Here is a 24,094-nt window from a genome sequence, read left to right as displayed (position 1 = left end):
ACGTACTGATACAGGAACGACTTTCTACTTAGTGGTTATACAAATTGCAAAAATCAAATCACACAGGGCTAAAATTAATCTAAGTTCTTATGACATAGTTATGGATAGGAAAGGTGCATGGTAATAGCATCTCTTTCAAATAATGTTCATAAGCAAAAAGTTAACCTAAGCAATCAAAAGATTGTTTAATGTGTGCAGTAGTGAGCTTCTCTTGTTAAATATGGGCTATCATGTGATGGATGGTCTACCTGAAACAAATCTTTGAAGACTGGACAAGTACAATTATCAATAAAATTGGAGGATGAGGGGAGGGGTACATATTCAAGGAGTCAAAGAATGATAAAACTGGAGGAGCCATACAAGCCACCTTGTTCTGCCTCTGCAGAAAATGCAGGAAAGCTGGGGAAGAAATATGCTTTAAACTTGGCTTTCCGGCAGGGGCGGTTCACCCACCAGGCCAACTAGGCATTTGCCTGTGGTGCCATCTTGTTGGGGGTGCCAGGAAGGCGTTCCGCGCTTCTCTGCTCAGCAAAGCGCCCAGGAACGCCTTCCTGGAGAGAAGGCGTTCCTCAGCACTTTGCTGAGCACATAAGTGGGCACCGCTTCTCTCCTCAGCAAAGTGCCGAGGAACGCCTTCCTTCTAGCCAGGAAGACGTTCCTGGGCGCTTTGCTGAGGAGAGAAACGGCGCCCGCTTCTCTCCTCAGCAAAGCGCCCAGGAACATCTTCCTTCTAGCCAGGAAGACGTTCCTGGGCACTTTTCTGACGAGAGAAGCAGTGCCCACTTCTGTCCTCCGCAAAGTGCCAAGGAACGCCTTTCTTCTAGCCAGGAAGATGTTCCTGGGCGCTTTGCTGACAAGAGAAGCGTCCCCCACTTCTCTCCTCAGCAAAGCACAGAGGAACGCCTTCCTTCTAGCCAAGAAGATGTTCCGGACGCTTTGCTGATGAGAGAAGCAGTGCCCACTTCTGTCCTCCGCAAAGTGCCAAGGAACGCCTTTCTTCTAGCCAGGAAGATGTTCCTGGGCGCTTTGCTGACAAGAGAAGCGGCACCCACTTCTCTCCTCAGCAAAGCACAGAGGAACGCCTTCCTTCTAGCCAAGAAGATGTTCCGGACGCTTTGCTGATGAGAGAAGCAGCACACGCTTCTTTCCTCAGCAAAGCGCAGAGGAACGCCTTCCTTCTAGCCAAGAAGATGTTCCTGGGCGCTTTGCTGAGGAGAGAAGCACAGAATGCCTTCCTGGTGAGGCCTTCGTATGCTTTTCGAATGCTTCTTGCCGATTTTATCTATTGTTTTATTGCTATTGATGTTTTACTGGTATAATTGTTTTATAGTCGTGTTACTGATATTTATCGGGCTAGGCCCCATGTAAGCCGCCCCGAGTTCCTTTGGGGAGATGGGGCGGGGTATAAAAATAAAGTTATTATTATTATTATTATTATTATTATTATTATTATTATTATTATTATTATTCCTTCTGGGCTGGCCCTGATCCTCCCCTCCCTGCTGCTCAGCCCCACCCTGGTTTGGGGGGGGGGGGGCAAAATTGCAGGGGGGGAAAAACCAAAATTCTGATTGCCTACTCTGGAAAATTACCTAAGGACGGCTCTACTTTCTGGCCTTTGCTTAAAGAACTTCAAGATGGGAAAGCCCACCAATTTCCAGGAAATGGCTCTATTTTGCAAGCTTAAAATGTTTTCTAATGTTATACTGACATAAAAGTGTCAGGTTTAATGCAGTACTAAGTTTCTCAGTTATGGTTGTACTGTTTCAATATATTTAGTTTGGAGTACAAATTCAAAGACACGGCCATAGTCTGGATCAGTACACAAGGTGTCTTCTATCACATTTGGGACTGAGAAGAAGATGTTGGGACTAGCTTCAGTGTCCTTCTCTTTTCCTGATGGACCTAAGACAGAAACATTCACAATCAAATTAAATTCAATTGTTAAATGAGATGCGGCTGGGGGAGAGGAATTAGGATAAACTTGAAATAACACTAAAAAAAGGAAATGTAGAGAAAAGGCAAACATTAAACTAGAGTTGCTATTTGAAAGACAGTAATATGTACTTATTACCTGAGTCCTGAATCTCATGTTTCTATTTTACTTTATTTACTATTTTACTTTATTTACTTCCACATGGCTTGTAAAAAGAATTTCTGGCATGCAACCCTATTATAGCATGAAGAGGATGTACTCTTTGACTAGTTTCACTCTGGAAAAACCCCTGAGAGATAATTGCAGGATTTCATAATCTCCTCAATGTTTGCTACAAGGACTGTTCAATCCATAGGTATTTGCTGAAGCAGTTCACTTAATAGAGAAACTGGTGGTAAAAGCTCAGGATTTAATAAAGTACACAATGAAAAAGGAAACTGTTTCAACATAAATCCAGATTTACAGAAAAACAAACTTTTGTAAAAAAAAAAATAATGCTATTTAAAAAGACAAGTGTTATAGATCTCAGTTCTAGGTATTTTTCCCTCCCGGTCATTGTGTTCCCAGAAATGGAAGTCAAGACACAAGATTAGCAAAATATGAGAAGCAAAACTTTAAGGATATAGGGCAACTGTTCAAATGTACAGATGAATATCTCATCCACATGCATCTGCAACAAAATGTTAACTTTGCACTTGTAAGTCCACTCTGTTTTATTTGCTCAAAGCGAGTCAATACTGATCTGATGTAGATGTAACAACAGCAGCTGGCCAGGGGTACCTGCACTAAAAACATCTAAGACTAGGCATCATGGAACTGATCGGACGTAAAATGACACATAAATGTGAAGAAATTTGAAATATGATTTTGTGTTACTATTTTACAGATTATTTTTTACAAAAAGTAAAATATACCAGTAAATCCTTGGGTCAGATGTTTGATGTAGGACAGGTTATTCTGCAGAGTTTATTATCTAGGGAGGGTTAAAATCCCCCTTATGTCCAAATGAATCTGTAAATGCTTCCTCCTCTTGGAAAAAATCAGAAGTGGTTTTCTGTGGAACTCTGGACTTTATGTAGTTTGTGCTTTCCTTTCAGAGTCATCTGGGGGATGTGAAACAAGCTTGACAATCCTAGAACTCCAAAGGGTTTCTGAATACACTGTACAATCATTCAGGGCCCAAAAGATATGTTGTAGGGTATGTCCATTGTGATCAGGCTCACACTGGTTGATGGTGCAATTGCAGCAGATTCTAAGGGGAAGCCAAATCATCCCCAAAAGACTGTAAATGCTAATGTGTCCTGGTGTCTGTAGATGGGACCGTAGATGCAGATGATTCAATGAATATTATCACGAGGTGAATAAAGTGCAATCACAGCAGGATAAAAATGCTTTTGGACGGAGCTTACTACATATAATGTCTTTCCCTTAGCATCATTGCACCTGAATCGTGATTGCATCACCTCTTTTCACTGATGGGGAAAACCCATCAAATAATCCAATATTGCAGTTCTTCCATCACTCTTCCTTGTGAAATGATGTCCTTATACTGCAGTCCCAATATTGCAAAGCGAGAAAACCAAAATGCACAATTGCTCAGTTGTAGCAAAATAGAAGGAAAAGGGAAACAGGGGAAAGTCCACATCATTCATGTGCTGTATAAGGCAAACACAGGTAGAAAGTGAGGTTGAGTGGAAGACTGATAGCAGGAATTTGCACCTACAAAATGCCAGAATTGCATAATTGAGGCAAGAAGGGAAAGTGATTGTTTCAATAATGATATGTTTCCATTTACTTGAGGAAAGTGATTGTGATGAGGCAAAAGGTTGGTGTGACAAAGTCCTAACATTTCAGAAGAGATAGTTAGCTGTAAAACCTAACATTTCCCCGAGTGGTGAGAGGTTATTCCTTCATCATGCAGTATGCACTTTCAGCCTCACCTCTCCACATATCTGTATCACTCTTTTTAATTGGCTAGTTAGGTGGCAAACCTCCATTGATAGGCAATTTAGAGCTAATTTCTTAAAGAGAACTGCGTGAGGGAAATGAGAGGCAAACAGGCATCAAGTCTATTCCTTGACTCCTAGATTTTCAAAACAAAGATACAATTACGTACAAATGAATGCAGTCTGGTGGCTCTTTTCTCAGAATTATTTGTGTACAGAAAGAAGGATGAGCTATCAACTTATCTGCAGAAATGTTGATTACCAGACTCTTGCCATATATAGCTAGTCAAAAGACACGCAAGGATAATTAGAGAACAGAGAGATTAATACTTGTTGAACAGCAGCTAAGAAAACAGATGGAGTGCAATCTTTTGCAACAAAGGGAGCGTAAATATCACTTTAGATCTGCTCTAATGCATGCTTTCATACAGAATTCTTTGCTCACTTTTGTGAAATTAATCTGCAAATGAAGTTTATGATACGTAATAAAGACACTATGATAAGGGTAGAAAAACTTCAAAAGCTGGGATTAAAGGTGCCACAAATCAAAGTCTGGAAAGAGTTTTTAAAAGAAAATTTCAACTTCATTTTATGTTTCTGTGGTGCCATGTAGAAGACAATGACATCTCAGCTTCCAGCAAAACTCCATGTGTTAGATAAGGCAAGTGCACAATGACCATCTCATCTGGAAAAAGTATTTACATATTACTCTGTATAAGTAGACTATTTTATTAGGGACACTCTTATCCAGAGACCACATGTTATATGGAAAGTAAAATAATGTTATTTTGTAAGTCCAAATCTGGCGAGCTCTGCTTTCATTTTAAAGGTATACTTTCTGTAACCTAATGGTGAAACTAGATGTAGGGGGAAATGACACACATTTTGTAGCCCGAATATGAAGATTTTTAAAAAAAGGAAAAAAGATTGGAGGAGGGCAGATTGGAGGAGGGCAGATGTGGTCCCTATCTTCAAGAAGGGAAAAAAGAACGACCCAAACAATTACCGTCCGGTCAGCCTCACATCAATACCAGGCAAAATTCTGGAAAAGATCATTAAGGAAGTGGTCTGCGAACACTTAGAAACAAATGCGGTCATTGCTAATAGTCAACACGGATTTACCAAAAACAAGTCATGCCAGACTAATCTGATCTCTTTTTTCGATAGAGTTACGAGTTGGGTCGATACAGGGAATGCTGTGGATGTAGCGTACCTGGATTTCAGTAAGGCCTTCGACAAAGTCCCCCACGACCTTCTGGCAAACAAACTAGTAAAATGTGGGCTAGACAAAACTACGGTTAGGTGGATCTGTAATTGGCTAAGCGAACGAACCCAAAGGGTGCTCACCAATGCGTCGTCTTCATCATGGAAAGAAGTGACAAGTGGAGTGCCGCAGGGCTCCGTCCTGGGCCCGGTTCTGTTCAACATCTTTATTAACGACTTAGACGAAGGGTTAGAAGGCACGATCATCAAGTTTGCAGACGACACAAAACTGGGAGGGATAGCCAACACTCCAGAAGACAGGAGCAGAATTCAAAACGATCTTGACAGACTAGAGATGGGCCAAAACTAACAAAATGAAGTTCAACAGGGACAAATGCAAGATACTTCACTTCGGCAGAAAAAATGGAAATCAAAGATACAGAATGGGAGACGCCTGGCTTGACAGCAGTGTGTGCGAAAAAGACCTTGGAGTCCTCGTGGACAACAAGTTAAACATGAGCCAACAATGTGATGCGGCTGCTAAAAAAGCCAATGGGATTCTGGCCTGCATCAATAGGGGAATAGCGTCTAGATCCAGGGAAGTTATGCTCCCCCTCTATTCTGCCTTGGTCAGACCACACCTGGAATACTGTGTCCAATTTTGGGCACCGCAGTTGAAGGGAGATGTTGACAAGCTGGAAAGCGTCCAGAGGAGGGCGACTAAAATGATTAAGGGTCTGGAGAACAAGCCCTATGAGGAGCGGCTTAAAGAGCTGGGCATGTTTAGCCTGCAGAAGAGAAGGCTGAGAGGAGACATGATAGCCATGTACAAATACGTGAAGGGAAGTCATAGGGAGGAGGGAGCAAGCTTGTTTTCTGCTGCCCTGCAGACTAGGACACGGAACAATGGCTTCAAACTACAGGAAAGGAGATTCCACCTGAACATCAGGAAGAACTTCCTCACTGTGAGAGCTGTTTGACAGTGGAACTCTCTCCCCGGGGCCGTGGTGGAGGCTCCTTCCTTGGAGGCTTTTAAGCAGAGGCTGGATGGCCATCTGTCGGGGGTGCTTTGAATGCGATTTCCTGCTTCTTAGCAGGGGGTTGGACTAGATGGCCCATGTGGTCTCTTCCAACTCTACTATTCTATGATTCTATGAAGATCAAAAGGGAAGAAATGTCCAAGATCATTCACTTGTCTTTCAGAGATTGGCCCTGTTCATCTACTAGTTTGCTGCCTGCCTGCCCGCCCACACCAAAACTATTATTAATTGTAGGAAACTGAGTATTTGCAGCATACTCAAAGTCCAGCAACAGAACAAATTAAAGAGCTAGGCAAAAATAGCAATACTGACTCAATGAAAATGCCACGGATAATCTACATTATCAGCCTGGAAAACCCACTTGCAAATACATCCAATGCATTTTTCATTGTCTCACACATTAGCTTGTGTAGTTTTTATTGCTATTTATGGTAAAGGGAGAGCTGATGAATTATAACTTTGACTTTCAGGAGAGCAGAGGAGGTAATTTTTCAAAAGTAAAAAAAAAGCATATTTATTTAATAAAAAAAGATCATTAGATCATAGCATAAGAAATGTTGCTAAAAGCACTGCCAACTTCACCATACAACAGATGTGTTTTGACTCAGCAGAACCAATGTTATCTGTGTGGCATTTATAAAAAAAAAGGTCTTTAAACTGATTCAAAACAATTTCAAGTCATCAGCAAGAACATAACCATTTATGAATAAGAAACAACTTTGGGCAACTCATAGATCAGGTGCAAAAGCATAAGACAGACTTAGCCCAATGCTTCTTTTCTCATTATTAGTCCAATACTGTGAAAGGGGTGTCTATTTGTTCATTTATTATCATTTCATTAACATATTTATATATCACCTGAAATCAAAATCTTGGGGGGGGGGGTGTTAAAAATTGTGTTAGAACAGGTTAAATTGAAAAACTTTTAAGAGAATTTATATTATATAAAAACTTATTTAAAAATATAATGAAGTAAAACAATTACAATTAAAGGTTTTAAGGGCTATATTTAATTGTCCTTTGATTAAATTAACAAAACCCAAATACTGATGAACAGTCAAATTTTAATTTGACATGAGTGTTGGTACCAGTCGGGTCTTTAAGAATTGCCAGAGCTGGCATATTAGTTGAAGCGGGTGCCAAGCACTTCAAGCCACAAAAACCACTTGGGCTTCCAGTGACAGGGATGGATCTAAGAGTGCTTGCAAGCTAGTTACCTACGTGTTCCTTCAGCAGAAGTGCAACCCCACTCAGAACAGGCTGTTTGCAGACCTGAGAGCTGGCAATCCACAGAGCCTCCTCTTATTAGGATTCAGGTTCAGTTTATTGACCCTCGCCCAACCCATTACAACATGCAGGCAACTGCACAGACTCAACTGATTCAGATGACAAGGAAAAATAGAGAAAGTATCATCTGCACACTGAGGGCACCCCATTCCAAACATCCTTGTGATATTCCCAGTGGCTTCATGTAGATATCGAACAGCATGAAGGGTAAGATGGAACACTCTGGCACCCCATGGTTTAATGCAGGGGTTCCCAAACTATGGCCCGTGGGCCACATGTGGCCCATCAGAGCCATTTATCCAGCCTCCACGGCGGTAGCTCCCTCCTCCTCCCCCGAAGAAGGCACGCACGGGGCGAGGGAGCAGGGAAAGGCACTCACAAGACTGAAATAAAACTCTGCAGCCCTGTTGTGGATTCATTTTTCTTGAAGGCTAGTGGTCTCTTCCAACCCTGATTATTACAGTATTGTTGTTGTTGTTGGTGGTGGTCATGTTGTTATTGATTATGTTTTGGTGTACAAAGGCAGAAGGGGGTTGGACTCAGAGGCGGTTCAACCACCAGGCCAACTAGGCATTTGCCTGTGGCACCATCTTGTTGGGGGCGCCATCGAGGCAGCTCCTGTCTCCTGTGGCCTGCCTCCGCAAGGTACTGAACTGCTTTTTCTGCTGATTTGTTGTAAAACATGATGTTTTATTTATTTATTATTTATTTATTTATTTAATTTATATACCGCTCTTCTCCCCCAGGGGGACCCGTGCTTAATTTGTAAAAATCTTAATGTAATTTGATGTTTAATAGGCTTTTCCTTAATCCCTCCTTATTATCAAACATTTTCGCTTATCCAACGCTTTTATTTTTCAGTGATTGGTTTGGGGGGGGGGCGCCAAAATTCTGTTCGCCTACGCTTGAAAAATACCTAGGGCCTGCTCTGGTTGGACTAGATGGCCCAGAGGGTCTCTTCCAACCATGTTTATTACGGTACAGTAGAGTCTCACTTATCCAACATAAACGGGCCGGCAGAACATTGGATAAGCGAATATGTTGGATAATAAGGAGAGATGAAGGAGAAGCCTATTAAACATCAAATTAGGTTATGATTTTATAAATGAAGCATCAAAACATCATGTTAGACAACAAATTTGACAGAAAAAGTAGTTCAATATGCAGTAATGCTACGTAGTAATTACTGTGTTTATGAATTTAGCACCAAAAAATCACGATATATTGAAAACATTGACTACAAAAATGCATTGGATAATCCAGAACGTTGGATAAGCGAATGTTGGAAAAGTGAGACTCTACTGTATTATTATTATTATTATTATTATTATTATTATTATTATTATTATTTGAAACACAAAAAGATGAGTCCACAGCATACACTCTGCTGGCTGTTGTACTGGATCACACGCCGAACACAGTATTATTATTATTGTTGTTGCTGATGTTATTATTATTATTATTGGGTGGCTGTCTGTCAGGGGTGCTTTGATTATGTTTTGGTGCACAAAAGCAGAAGGGGGTTGGAGTAGATGGCCCAAGGGGTCTCTTCCAACCCTCTTCATAATTTTTATGATGATGGTGATGATGATGATGATGATGATGATGATTAGTAACATTGAGGCTGTATTTGTTCCCTTTTTGTTTTGTTTTTTTTTTACTTCAAAATAATATATGTGCAGTGTGTATAAGAATTTGTTCATAGTTTTTTTTAAAATCTATAGTCCGACCCTCCAATGGTCTGAGGGACCATGAACTGCCCCCGTTTAAAAAGTTTGGGGACCCCTGGTTTAATGGATCTGGAGCTGAATAGGAATCCCCCAATACTGTCACTCCAGGTGAAAGCAGAACCACTATAGATCAGTGTCTCTTACTTCTATCCTACAGAGCTGGTCCAAAAGATGCCCCTAATAATAGTATCAAAAACCACTGAGGGATCCAGGTTGTTGGTCAGAGCAACTCAGACAATTTCAGTGCCATACCTTAACCTGAAATCAGATTGAAATAAGTTCATGTAATAGTGGTCGAGCAGAGGAGTGTGCATGCATGAAGGTTTATTAATGGAAAAGGCAATATGAGCACTTACTCATATATTCATATAGCTAATAGGTAGGCACTTGATTTAACAAAATAAAATCAGTTACCAAAATAAAATCTGAAATACCGTGTAGACATATATCGTAAAATTTCCTTCAAGGTGCTGCTTGGTGAACTGTAGCACTTTCTTTAAACCCTTCTCTCATTTTCATTTATAAAAAGATTGTAATTTTAAATTCTGCTGCATGGCTGCTTGGCGGAAATCAGTTTTGAGAGAGCAAAGGTCCATTTCCTCTGACACTTATCTCTTAGGACTGATTTAAAAGAATATCATCATCTCTTAATCCAGTGGCCTTCAGGTCTTTCTGGAAAAAAATCCAGCAAAAATATCCACTATAATTGTTAATTACCTGGAGAGTCAGCCAAGTTTGACCTATTGAAACTTAATTTATGGATTCATCCACTGTGGGGAAAGAAGTCAGTATTTGCTGTGGCATATTGCTTCAGAAACCCATTCTTAACAATAGTTTGGAACATAAGCTTCCAGAACAAAGAAAGTTGTAAATGTGACTGAGTATTCACATAAGAAAACTTTAATAAAACAGTCAGAATCTGATGGTTTTTCCCTTTTCTAAAACGACTCTCCCTATAAGTTCACCCATTGCCTTCATTCAGTGTCTCAGTTCATTAATTACTAAATCTCCCAAAGTTAAACTGTTCAATATTTACAGAAATAATGAATCATTTTAGAGGCTAGGGTTGAGCAAGCTACTTTTCTTCTCTAAGTTTACAAATCTCATAGGAAATTCTCTTTTTAATAATAAGAATTCTACGAAAACACATTTGCAGAGGGCCGATACGCCAAATTACAAAATGCCTCCAAACTGAGATTTTATTATGCAATTGACCTGACTCACTCATTAAATTTTAAAAGGATCCATAACTGACTTGTGTTTTCCCATAGCTTCTTCCACTTGCTTTCTGTTAAAAAAAAAAACCCTTAAGGAGAAAGAGATAGAATACCTATAGAATATTTTTGATAGTACCCCTAGGAGCTGTCCATTTGGATCCATCCTATGAAAAACAAAACATTCAAAACCATCCAAAAATCAATTTTTCCACATCCTTAACAGTTCCAGAAATTACTAGATGAGGTCGACTGTACATTGTTATCTTAACTATTATCAAGTCAGAATATGAAGAAAAAGAATAGCATTGGCACCAAAAAGCATGCATTTCATCACCCTATCTATTTAATTTACATGCAGACCATATAAATTTATTTCAACTTATGTCTCCGAATATATAAAAGACTCTGGGGAAGTAGGTGTAAAACTGATGGAAGAAACATTAATAATTTAATATAAGCAGATGACATTGTATTATCATCAGAAAACAGCAAAGACTTAGAATGACTTCTGATGAAACTTAAGGAACAAAATACAAAGGCAGGTTAAACATTAAGAATACAGTAAAACATGATCATAGATGATTTACATAACTTTTAAAGTTTTAGATGAAAATGTCAACATTGTTTAAAATGTCCACATTTTGGCTGAATTTTTACTCAAAATACAGAATGCATTCAACAAATCAGAAAATATTATTTTCATTTGATGCAATTTTAAAAAAAAATGCATTAAAGCTTTTAAAAAATAAATCAGGACAAGACTAAGACTTGGAAGGGCAAAGATCTTCAAAAGATATCATTAAATAGCAATGTCAAAGTTATTCATGCCATAGTATTTCTGATTTGTGTAGCTGAACAAAGCTGATCAAGGAAGAAGACTAATAGAAAGAAAATCCATTAATCTGAAATGTGGGGCTAAAGGAGAGTTTTATATACATCACAGACCAAGAAAACAACAATACATGGGTCTCATGATAAATCTAGCCCAAGCTCTGCTTAGAAGCCAAGACGATTAAGTTGAAGTTATCATATTTTGGACAGTATGTGAGATACCATATCTCACTGAAAAACATTCTAACACTCGATAAAGTAGAAAACATTAGGAGAAGAGGAAGATAATGTTACAGATGAGTAGACTGAATCCTTAAATTGTCCTGCAATACTTGTCTGATACAGCTATCATTTTTGGTGCCAAAGTCCGTTATTCTCCCAGAAGTTTCTTTTAAGTTATGGAATGCTACACAAAAGGAAAGATCCAGAGCTATTTTGAGCAATTTGCAGAAAAAAGCAATATTAAAAACAGCTTTGTTCTTTGGTCTCAGAATGGAGGCCAGCTTTCTTGTGGACTTGGAGGCTTCTTGACAAACTATCTTAACACATTGAGATAAGCAATCTTGCCAGCTGCAATAATGTTTCATTTCTCTAGTGAAAGCTAGAAAATATCTGCATCTATGCTTGTTGGGGTCTGTGCTACAATTTTAGTACCAGCAAATTTCTCTATTCAGCATACATACAACAGTCAAATAATAGTTTCTGTAGATCAGAAAACTCAAAACAAATTGTATTTCTTAGCTCTGCACACATATCTTTTTGTGATTCCAGTAAATCAGATTGATTTACAACTTTGGAATCATCCAGACACTACACTGTACATAGTCATATAAATACTCAGAAGCCTTGACACCTGTTTTATTATTATTTATTAAATTCATATCAAATTATATAGTCCAAAATCGGACTCTCCCAGCAATAAGTGAAGTGACAAGGTGTACTTAGTTTTCTTCTTGATGTAGAATGACTAAATCCACAAAATTAAATCTAACAATGTGAGATTCAGATAAACAGTTCATTAATGACCATCATATGACAAGACAGTCAGCCATAAGCTCTCCTCTCCATCAAGTGGTATTTGTTACACATGCTGAAAAGGGCTTTTGGCGTGATGGAAAATTTAAATGACAGGGTTGTGCTGTGCTAGATGTGGAGTTCATTAGCATTTCAAATGCCACAGGCAGGCACAAGAATATTCATTTTAAGGTGTTCAGATGCAATTAAAAGCAGTCAAAGCATAACCTTGCTGAGTTATGAAGAGAAAATCACCCTAAGGAATGGATAAGGATGACAAAGATAATGAGACAGAGAGAAAGAGTTTACCAGTTAACAAATTAAGAATGCGTCTTGTGGATCCATACATATTTCCTGCAGTTTCTCCTCTTGCTTGAACAAATCTCCCTCAACACATAAACACAAAACCACAGCTATGATTTTTGTCACTTGACATTAATGATGTTCAAGCTTGTCTAGGCTTTCATTAGATCAGGACTTGAAAACGTCACCAAAACAGTCATTTGGCTGACTGTAACATACTGGGTATCACTGTACAATATATGCCCTGTTTGGTTGCAAGTATTTTGTGTTTGTAGTCATTGTCAGAGCAACTTCCTTTTCAAAACACTGGTTGACCTGCACTCAAGTCATTAAAATTGATAATAATCCTTTTATTAAAGGGTTAACTATTTTCAACATTCTTATTGGCAGTACATACTTTCACAAAACCAGTGCACGGGTTGCCCGTGCTAAACTCAGTGTGGAACTCCCTTTCAAGGAGTTCACTTATTGTTATAAGAACAAATCATTGCCTTTTGTTTGAATAAATAATTTGTTGCTATTAGCAAATTTAACTATCTTTCTATTTTCCTCTAACTTCAGATACCTGATGATTATCTGAAGTTAGGCTTCTCTAATGGAAATATTCTGGATCAAAAAATGCTGCTACTCAACACCAAGTAAATCAGTTAATCCCCTTATTGAGGCTCCCTGTGGTACAACTGCCATGGTTTGAGTGTGAACACCTAGTAACAGAACAAGACAGGGCTAGGATTCTGTTGGTGTCCATCCTACTACTCTACTGCGCCACTTTGCCTGGAAGACAAGTTAAGTGAAGTGGCCATAATCTCTGGTTCCCCACAAGGTGCAACAAGGTGTCCTAAATTGGTTTGAGAGGCAGCAGTTATATAAATGGGAAGAGGATTGGTTAGGTAAAAATGCCATATGTAGAAAGTTAAATAAATATGAAGAATGGCTAGGTAAGTTTAAAAGCAAGAAATATCAGGGAAAGGACCAATTGGGAAAATATACAATGGATTAATAGATGAGGAAATAGGGCTGAAGTTGTTAGGAAGGGTATGGGAAGGAGATCTAGGGGCCATTGACGGATCTTGACTAGAAAAGGGTTCTAAAGAGGAGAGCGGTTAAGAATCTCTCAGTAAGATTAAAAGAAAACTTCTATAAAGTCACATGGAGATGGTATACCACACCAGTTAAATTACCAAAGATGGCTAAGAAGCAAAGTAACTACTGCTAGAGATGTGGCATGCACAAAGGGACATATTTTCATTTATGATGGAAATGCCGCTAGCTGAAGTGTTTTTGGAAGCATATATTTAAGGAAATAGGTAACATCATAGGATTAAACCTAGCCTCGGATGCTAGGTTAGCATTACTAATGGATGCCACAAAGCTGAACTTAGAAATGGAAAAAAAACCCCTGGTAATTATTTTAGTCAGTGTGGCGAGACATAATTGCAAGGAATTGGAAGATAGTAACTAATCTCACGCTGGAAGCATGGTATAGGGCGGTATGGAATGTAGGCTTAAACTATCAATGGAAATGAGGGTGTTTTGAGGGGAAATTAAAAGATCAGAATTTGATTCATATTGGTCGGTTTTCATTATATATATTTTAGAGAGTGATAAGGGAAAACAATACAATCCTGTTGGTCAGGAATTTTGGATATGACATTTGTTTATTGGTTGATTCAAAAATGTATGGTAGAGGTAACAATATTTGTTCAGGCCTAGGTGGTGGGATTAAGTGTTTGTAAAATGTTCATTATTTTGTATTCTGTTTACACTGTATGTTGTTAATGTATGTAAATAAAAATATTTTAAAATAAATAAAAATCTCTGGTTCCCCACCATCAAAACCCTTTCTAAACCCTAGTTTCAAATTGGCCTCTCTGATTCACCAATACAGAGGCTAATCATAAAGACATTTTCCAGTTTTTTGCTAGAAGATCCACAATTTTACATACAGTATTTCAAGAAGTGTTGGATAGACACCATTAGGTCAACCGAGAGATAATGGTTAGGTCTGCCCTTTTTCACGTTCCATTTCCTTCAGTGGTCAGGTTAGCCATCAATACATACAGCACTTTTCAATAGTTTCTCTCCATGGTATGGATCTCCCAAAAAAGGTGTGGCTGGGCCCTTTTCTCCTCTTCTTTTGAAAACTGGCAGAACCCATTCTCTAGAGAGCTTTCAGCGAATGGAAGCTGAACTGAGAATGCAATATTTCCTCTACGTCAAATTTTGTAAGACTATTCCAAATGATTTTCTTCTGGTTTACAGTTCTCTATATTGCTTTCAGAAAATATAAATTTAAATTACTCCTATCATATCACATACTTTTTAATCTTTATTGATTTATTGTGCCTTAGCTATTCCTCGGCTGCCTATGTATCTTATATCTCTTGGATTGCACACTCCATGTGGGGCAGCAGACTTGGACCTTAGGTCATCAGAAGTTTTTGAGATACATAACATATGCCATATACCAGTATTCATCTGCTTACCCATATAAATAATGATAACTATGTCTATGAAATTAGAGCTGACGTGGTCTATCCAATGTAATTTTCTGAATTAGCACCCCAAATAACCCCAGGTAGAGGCCTAAAAACCAAGACACCAAGAAAAAATTGGTTGCCTATAAAAAAGTAAATACATCTTTGAGACCATATACATTTTCAAATTGCCTAGTAACAAAATATGTTTGAACTACATACTGTATTTACTCAAATCTTTTTTCACCTTTTTTGGGCTAAATTACTATCTCAAAATTACAGTGCATATTAGATTCATGTAAATATGGTAATCTTAGTAATGAGCCAAAGCAATAGGGGAAGCTGCTTCAGCAGCCACCTGGAGCTCTTATTTGAGGGATGTCATCAAAACAAACAAACAAATATTTACTATGGTCATAGACCTGCATAAGGAGAGTGAGGAATAGTCTCATAAAGGCATTATACATTAAAATAATAAAGAGTGTAGGTTAAAACTAGAATACAGAGGCGTATTAAAAGCTAAAACACAAAATACTATTTAGAAAGAAAAAAGACTAGAATGAAATGAAAAGGGAATAGAATCTGGAGGGAGGGATAGGAGCATTCAGGGAGTATGAGGTAGCACAAGAGCGGCAGCAGTGGTATAGTCAGGCACAGGACTAAGGGACTAGTCCTGTGCCTGACTATAATCAGGCACTAAATCTATAGCACAATGCTATGTAATCCTGGGATTTATAGTTTGGTGAGGCATCCTCATTTTTTGGCAGAGAAGGCAAAAGGTCTTGTAAAACTACAACTCCCATTACTCTATAGAATTGAACCAAGGCAGTTAAAGTGGATTCAATCTACAGGATAGATGCACCAAGGTTTTCTTTTCCATTGCTGAAATCTTTGATGTTCTAACACTTTTGTTTTTAAAGAAGGAATTTTAAGCAGGCAGATTCAGTGCCGATTCAATACCCCAGAAACATGGAAGCTGCCATGCACTATTGGGCTACAATTGGGGAAATTATTCCCACTCTCATATTCATATAAAATAGTGTTTGGAACCAATTTCAAAAATTGGAAAGTAGAAATGTTTATCAGTATTTACTATGGCAGTTGGTTGGACTTTACCAAAGAAAGAAGGGGCCCAGAGAAATGATTACCTAAACATATGATAGGTTCATGATTTCTTCACCTTGATTTCTGGATAATATTCTATATATTGTGGGACCACATCTTCCAATCCTATGTAAATTGCATTTTGGTAATTCTAAACATTATTATTGATAGATTTCAGGTCATCGAGACAAATGCTATGGCATTGTCTGAGAAAACCTGACTTCTCAAGCGATATATCTTGCATATCAAATCAACATTTTCCAATCAATCTTCCTCAGCATGTTAGATTCTAAGGTTCTAACAAGTTTTCTAACTTTTCTTTTGTGTCCTAAGCAGCATTTCAAGAAGTGTCACATTTAATATTTATTAACCATAGCTAGAAGACCCATTTATCTCAGTCAATTCCAAGTCCATCATCCATAATTAAAGAGATACCAACAAGGATAAGAACTACCATAACTAATCACACATTTGTGAGTCACTGCAATCAATTTCAATGAGAATCTATCATAGACTGACATGTATGATATATGCAACGAATGCAAGCTATTACAAACTATTTTTGGTCTTTTATTAAATTCTCTTTCATATTGTTCCATATTCACAACCCTGAGCATTATCAGCCCAATGATATATGCTCCACTTCATATTCATATTTACAGTGGTATATTCTAAATATGAATGTATAAATATAGCCTTGATTTTGCTTTCTTTCTGAGTCAAATTCTCCCAAATTTGCCAAAACAGTTTTTTCTACAGATTTTTTCCAACAGCCTCACAAGGATGCAAACAAGTTCTCTATCTAGCTCAATCTTCTGTACTCTCAATGGCCACCATATTGAAGGGCGCAGACAGAGGCCTTATGGTCTTCTAAACTAGGGATGGTGGATTGAGATAGGAGCCTTGATCAAGCAAAGCATGCACTTCTCCCAATCATGTAACATTATCACCATTATTTATTTTGAATTGGGTTTTTTAAAATACATAACATGAAGAAAATGAATACCAATACCAAAACATTCCTATTTACTCGTGGAGTTGTTGTGTGTTTTCGAGGCTGTATGGCCATGTTCCAGAAGTATTCTCTCCTGACGTTTCGCCTACATCTATGGCAGGCATCCTCAGAGGTTGTGAGGTATATATGAATTTAATCATGCATTTCTGTATTTGTCATATTTAGCACTGCATAACCCATAGGGTTGCAGCACATAGGCATAAGTCATTCATAAGACCAGGGAAATGCATAATAAAAGCACAGACACAGAAATCTCTCATTTTTTTCACTTTGTCAATTATCTCGTAAATTTGTCTGTACCTTTGCAAGAGGTCTGCTCTTCTCACCCACCTCAATCTAAATGATCGCTCATTACGTTATGCAAGATAGCTAGAACAAAAGAGGGAGAAAACTCCACATTACAAAGTATAGCACAGATCAGTAAGAGGTCTATTACAATCCACTTATCATTTTTATTAGTCCTAGAGTTTTATTATCTGATGGGGAGGTAATAGCCCGGTGCATCTAGAAAACAAAACCTCAATCAAAAATGACTCTGTTAATTAAGCCAGCAACACTGGAGAGATAAAGCCAAAGTGCAGGCGAGAATTCATTATTCATGTGTTACACAGTTCTACATGTAACCGTGTTAGCATTATTATTAGAAGCTGCTTCATTTTATTATAGAACGGGTAGCTTCACCCTTAGCTTTTCACCTAAAAACAGCAGTTACTGATCTAGCCCATTCAACTGCTTCACATTTTAAAATTGTTCTGTGATGGCAAAGAGCAGTCTAAATAAAACAAAATTTTAAAAAATCCAAAGGTCTGCCATGGCAGTTTAGACTCCTCTTCAATTAGCTTGGGTATAGATGGTTTTCGCGATTTATTTATTTATCTTTCATTTATTTGGATTTTTAATAAATAATAATTATTATTATTATATCAATAATAATAATAATAATAATAATAATAATAATAATAATAATCCATCTTTTCTCTCTAAAAAAGGGACTCAAAGCAACTCACAATAAAACTAATACAATACTTCAGTTTCATCCTAACAGTCACAGAAAGCCAAGAGGATAGTGGAAATTGAGCAAGTGGACAGAGCAATAAGGTCTGAATAAGTATTTATTCAGGGATGGTGCCAACGACAGTCCAGTTTAGAGTAAAATCACTAAAACAAATGAGACATGAGTTGGTATGATTCATTTCAGTGGGTTGATCCAAAGTATGATTGATTTTGCACTCAAAGCTCACTGTATATACATATATATGTCTAGAAATTTTAGTAAAAACAACTGAGCAAAAAACCTGGTTCAACTCATCCATTGGTCAATGTAAGTACTGTATCTTAACCCTTATTTTTAAAAGAACAATCTCCTTCTCTGAGTAGAGTGGCAAAACCCAAAAACTATTTCAGGAGAACCTGAAAGATGCACCAACCCCTTTATTCTCTCTGTTGCGGTCCCACTTCTGTCCTTTTTGAATGCCTGGAAAATGGTGGTGGTGTCTCTTTGGAGCTTCTCCTCAAAAGAGCACTGACAGAGTAGAGGCCTGCTTCTTTTAGGGTAGGCATGGAAAAACTTCGGCTCTCCACATATTTTGGATTTCAGCTCCCAGAAATCTCAGTCAGTTTACCAGCTATTAGGAATTGTGGGAGTTGAAGTCCAAAACACCTGGAGGGCTGAAGCTTGCCCATGCCTGTTTTAGGGTCTCCTCAATGAATTAAGTTCTTGCCTTTCACCACTCTATTAGAGAAGAAGATGGCTTCTTTTTTCATAAGAGTTGATACTTAAGTAAGGGAAAGGTTTCCCTTGACATTAAGAGTAGTTGTGTCTGACTCTGGGGGGTGGTGCTCATCTCCATTTCTATGCCGAAGAGCCAGCATTGTCTGTGGATATCTTCTAGGTCATGTGGCCAGCATGGAGTGCCGTTACCTTCCCACAGAAGCAGGATACCTACCTTAATGTTTATCTTAAAAAAGGAACCATCTCCTTTTTGAGTAAAGTGGTAATGTCTGGCCAGGAAAATGGCACCTGAAATGGCATAAGTGCCTTCCCCTCTCTCCAGAATGATCCTCTACCTATCCATGGGTAATATCCAAATCCACAATTTTGGATTCCAAAGTTGCCCTTGCCTTATACATGAAGTCAACCTATATACAAGTACGTATGGTATGTTTCTTGTTGGGTCCAGCTGATTTATACATGAGGATATACAGAATTGTTCTTGTTTTCATAAGAGCTACAGGGTCTGGAGTACGTTGAAATTACTTCCTTTCCCATTCCTCTGGCTTTGGAACGTTTGGTCCACCAGGGACCTGGCATTGCTAAATCCTGGACATTATGTGAATGCACAAATTCATTCATAGCATTCCTCTTCCAAGCTCATCCATTTTTACTCACGAAATTGAGCCTGCACATATAGTTGGATTGCCTCATAGGGACTCAGCTCTATGAGAGACTTATGAACCTGTGGCATTGTTTTAAACTAAATGAAAGTGTCTGTCAAATCTGACCAACTCTAATTCCTTGGGAACAAAGATATAAACCTGAGAAACAATACATAGAATAAAAGAGTATCTACAACACTTTGATGGTGCTAAAATAGAACTGCTCTTTTTCAAGGACCACGTAAGAGTTAAGTGTGCATTTCAGTCGGCTTTGCTCTTCCACAATGAGTTATAAAAACATATACTTTTGTTCACCCCAAGGGGCTATTTTTCTGTCATTTTTAAAAAAAACTAAGGAAAGCTCAGTAAAAAGTAATGCTTCACCCCAGATCTTCAAATGAGTCAGTGACACTACTGGAATGCAAGGCTTTGACATTCTCTTTGTTCTTTCTCATCAATCTGTCATAAGGAACACAAGCTCTTTTGCAAAGTCTAAACCAATTATTTGTGTTGATTTTGGCTAAGACAGGGAACTTTTCACATTTAGCACTGAATCATGCAGAATGAAGCATATAACTTTTGCTAGGTACAAAATCCCCGCTGGAAATAACTGAAATGATTTGTCATTTTTCAATTCAACACTTACTGACATGCCAAGTAGATATTAAGAAGAGAAAGTTAGGTCACACAAAATATACAGCATGTTACTTCTTCTATAGTACATAAGTAAATCAGATGGGATAGAATCTACCAGGAAGTTCTTCTGTGAAAACCCCAGTGGAACGAACAGCAGCTATACAAGTACCTGGCATTTTCTGGTCAGTGCCTACAATGAAGTCTCATGCCTTTTTAAAATAAGAGGGAGAGAGGAAAAGAGAGAGATGCCAGATCTACTCCTGGAGCAAAAGAGCACATTTTTCAAAGTAAAAAAAAAAAAAACAGAACAATACAAGCTTAAGACGGAAAGGCACTGCAACTATAAGAGGGTTTTATGCACATTCAAGAAGTAAAATACTAAGTACCTTTAATGCATTTCATTGCTCTTATTTGGGGAGAAACCACTGAAAACAATCCTACAATTGCAAAGAAGCAAGACAGGATGGAACAGACTGTTAAGAGCTTATGTACATGCTGATACCTTGAAAGTTGCTTGGTATGCTGTCAACTTTTAGACATATAATGGGCAAACACGAAAAAAGCAAAGGAGATTTTTAGTGAACATTAGCACCCCTACAAGGGGTGCTAATAACTTTCCAGGCCCAATTCAAGGTGCAGGTCTTGACCTATAAAGCCCTAAATGGCTCAGGGCCTGCCTATCTCCGTGATCACCTCTCCCCCTATGAACCGGTGCAGTCCTTGAGATCTGCTGGGGAAGCCCTCCTCTCATTCCCACCACCATCCCAAGCGAGGTTGGTGGGGATAAGGGAGCGGGCCTTCTCAATAGTGGCTCCCCAGCTCTGGAATGCTCTCCCTAAGGAGAGTAGGCTGGCCCCTACTCTACATATTGTCCGTAAGGAGCTCAAAACCTGGTGGTTTCAGTAGGTGTTTGAATGAATTCCATTCTGGCTATTCCACCGACTTGGCATGAAATATACTGTACAGTCTCATCTTTTCCTGATCATGGTCTATGTTACCTACGACATTATTGGCCCCAATTGGAAGCTGCTGTGATTTTACTGATTGTTAATTTAATGTACATTTTGTTTTTGAGTAATAATGTGTTTTTATATTGCTGTGTATTGTAGGTCTGTATCTTTGTTGTAAACCACCCTGAGTCCCTTCTGGGAGATAAGGTGGTATAATAAATAAATTTTTATTATTATTATTTATTATAAAACAAGGCCTTCAAGCGATCTGCCAGCAGAAGGAAGAGTGATCCTGCAAAAAGTGAAATGCCCTTCCACTTGTGTGCCCTGTGAACTACAGGGTATCTACCTCTGTCAAGACTCAGCCTGGGTCACTGGTTTCCAGCTATGGTCTACTACCACTGTGCCTCAACATTGTGTTTCATTTTTTCTGAGACTGAGGGCACAAAAGCTGGGCTACTATCAATTGGTCCACATCAGGCAGGTGTGCAACCAAAGGGATTGCATCAGTAGGGAACCTTCTGAGGAACCACACTGAAGAAGACACAATGGAGAAGACCAGTTGCTCTGCTGGAAAAATAAAAAGAGGAGCAGGACTGCCTTCTTGTGTTATAGCTGTCTCCGTGAACTGTTGTGTGCACAGCATTACAGAGTATCCAGATGTAATATAACATGGGTTACAACTATGTAACGATCCTCATTACTGAACTAATCGATCAATTTCATTAGGACACCCTTTTGCTCACTTGCACAAAGCAAAACAAAACAAAACTGAAAACATATCTAGGCTTGTCAAAACTCTTCTCTGCATCAACCATAATAAAAACATGTTTTAAAAGATGTAAGTGCCCTCAAATGTAGGTGGGATTTTGTAGTTTAGTTGCTTTCATGTTTATAAATATGAATGAGTTGAAATAGCACTGCAACAGATTTACCTTGCTTCTGATTTATAGCCAACTGTTGGAAAACGAAATGTCATCGAGTTAAACATTCCCACAAGCAGTAAGCAGTATGAAAAATGAATAAGGTTGATCAACAGATATAAGCTTCTAGGAAGGCAGGACAGTTTGAAGATGATCTTTCTAATGGACACAATGATGCTGCAGAACTCCAACAGCAAAAATAAAAAGGATAAATCCCAAATTGTCTCAAGAACTTCGATTATTCTACATGCATATTTTGGAAAATTTTACAAGAGCCAAATTAGGAGGCCAGTTGAGGGTGAAGGAAGAGATATACCGGCAATATTCTGTTGCATGTGTGTCTACTGTACCACACACACTTTGCAATGATCATTGAACCTGTGTTTTACAAATATCTGATGCCTAAGACCAGCACCATTTTGTGTCAAGTTCCTCAAACATTTGTAGATGTTTCTAATTTGGGTATTTGTAGATATTTCCAAATTCATCTGCAGCCATACAGCCGAACTGGGAACGCAAATGCGGAGGAAGCCCATATGGAAGCAATGTAAGGGAATCAAGGGACATAAATATTAGGATAGTGTAGAAAAGAAATTGACTGGATGGCTCATGAGGCCTCTTCCAACTCTACTATTCTATGATTCTATGATTCTAATTCGCTATGATGATGTTAATTCACTCTGATATGTTGATGCTCTCATATGTGTAAAATCCTACCCCTAGATGGTGAGGATCTCTTCTGGACCTCTGTGATATATTGACACCTTGACTTTTGGAGGACATGCATAGAGTTCTATTTAGCTCCTATTCCACTTTTTTCCAGATTTCACATTAAATTCCCTGCACACTAAACTGCATTGACATTTTGTGTTGAGAACAGCTACACCAATTAGATTTCTCTATTCTTCACCTCTAGACACAGTGAAGAACTTAAGACTTCCTCAGCACGCACAAAACCATTCACAAGTTGTCTTGTTCTATCCTTTGGCCTCCTTCTTTCACTGTGAATTGAGACAATTTTAAGACAGCTGAACTGAAGTAAAAAGTAATTTTAAAACATTTATATTCAGATGCACAGTGCTACCTATTTTCAGCTAACATGGGCACAGAGCAGCAATACTGTTGGAAATGCTTTTTCAACAAGTTGCATTTTGATTCTCAACAACATTTGGCAAGTAAAGGAGTATATTAAAATGACAAATAACAAAAACGAGAGAGAGATGAACTAATTCAAATTCCAGAACTAAAGAAAGAAATTGGCGAAGGATTAGGTTTGTTGTGGTAGATGTCATCTGCCAGGAATATTTTTATTGAAGTAAGTCATAGTCAATATTCTGGTGCATTGCAGCCATTATAATTATGGTAAATTTGTTCCACTGATTTGCTTTACCTTATTTGTTTGAGCAAAAACAGACTAAGCTAACAGGACAGATACAACGGTAATTCTGTTAGTACTGTTGGGAGCAAATGAATAAGGCGATCTTGCAAACAGAGGGGTGGTGGTGGTATCCAAGGCTTATTGTTTGGCTTCCTTCTCTGGAGACTTTTTGGATGTTGGTATGGTTTCCTGCTGAGAGGAACAGGGGGCGTGACATGCAGATCTCACAGGATATCCCAAGAAATGTGCTATATTTCAGGGATGGATATTTGTGGCAAGACTCCTCCCACCTTCTGTTTCACGTGGGGACAAATAATACTGCAAAATGGAGCCTTCAACATACAAAACTCTAGGTAAAAAGATGAAAATTGTAGACCAAGATTTATTTATTTATTTATTTATTTATTTACCATATTTTTACCTCGTCTTTCTCACTCCATAGGAGACTCAAGACAGTTTACATATATAGGCAGTGATTCAATGCCATACGATTATACATAGTAAAATAAACATATGCATTAAAACAGTCATTAAAACATATCAAATCTTGCATTTTCTGAATTTCTTTCAGAATTGTTTCCATCATGTCCCTGGACTGTGTGTCTTCTGATATGGAGGCTCTTTTCTGTAGGCCTTTGTTTTCTCTAGGTTCTTTCTCACGTCTCAGCCTGTATGACATCTTGCTCTTGTTGTCGAAAGTAGTTCTGTTTAGGTCTGTCTGTCTTTCT

At 38.4% G+C, this 24,094-nt stretch overlaps 1 protein-coding gene across 5 annotated transcripts in view; it reads right to left on the bottom strand.

The window, feature by feature from the left end:
* trappc9 (trafficking protein particle complex subunit 9) overlaps positions 1 to 24,094 on the bottom strand; it is a 299,446-nt gene that overhangs the window by 28,551 nt on the left and 246,801 nt on the right. The window contains exon 23 of one of the 5 annotated variants that reach the window (XM_062979974.1): positions 17,420 to 17,472. The exons of the other annotated variants lie outside the window; for them this stretch is intronic. Within the exon in view, the coding sequence (XP_062836044.1) occupies positions 17,435 to 17,472 (38 nt within the window). The 3' untranslated portion in view covers positions 17,420 to 17,434. Of the gene's footprint in view, positions 1 to 17,419; positions 17,473 to 24,094 lie in introns of those variants that run through there. 5 annotated transcript variants of the gene reach the window in all.

Source organism: Anolis carolinensis, chromosome 4 (assembly GCF_035594765.1).
Source record: "Anolis carolinensis isolate JA03-04 chromosome 4, rAnoCar3.1.pri, whole genome shotgun sequence".
Taxonomy (NCBI): domain Eukaryota; kingdom Metazoa; phylum Chordata; class Lepidosauria; order Squamata; family Dactyloidae; genus Anolis; species Anolis carolinensis.
Note: the sequence above shows the minus strand (reverse complement) of the source record. Positions and strands in the feature narration are given on the sequence as shown.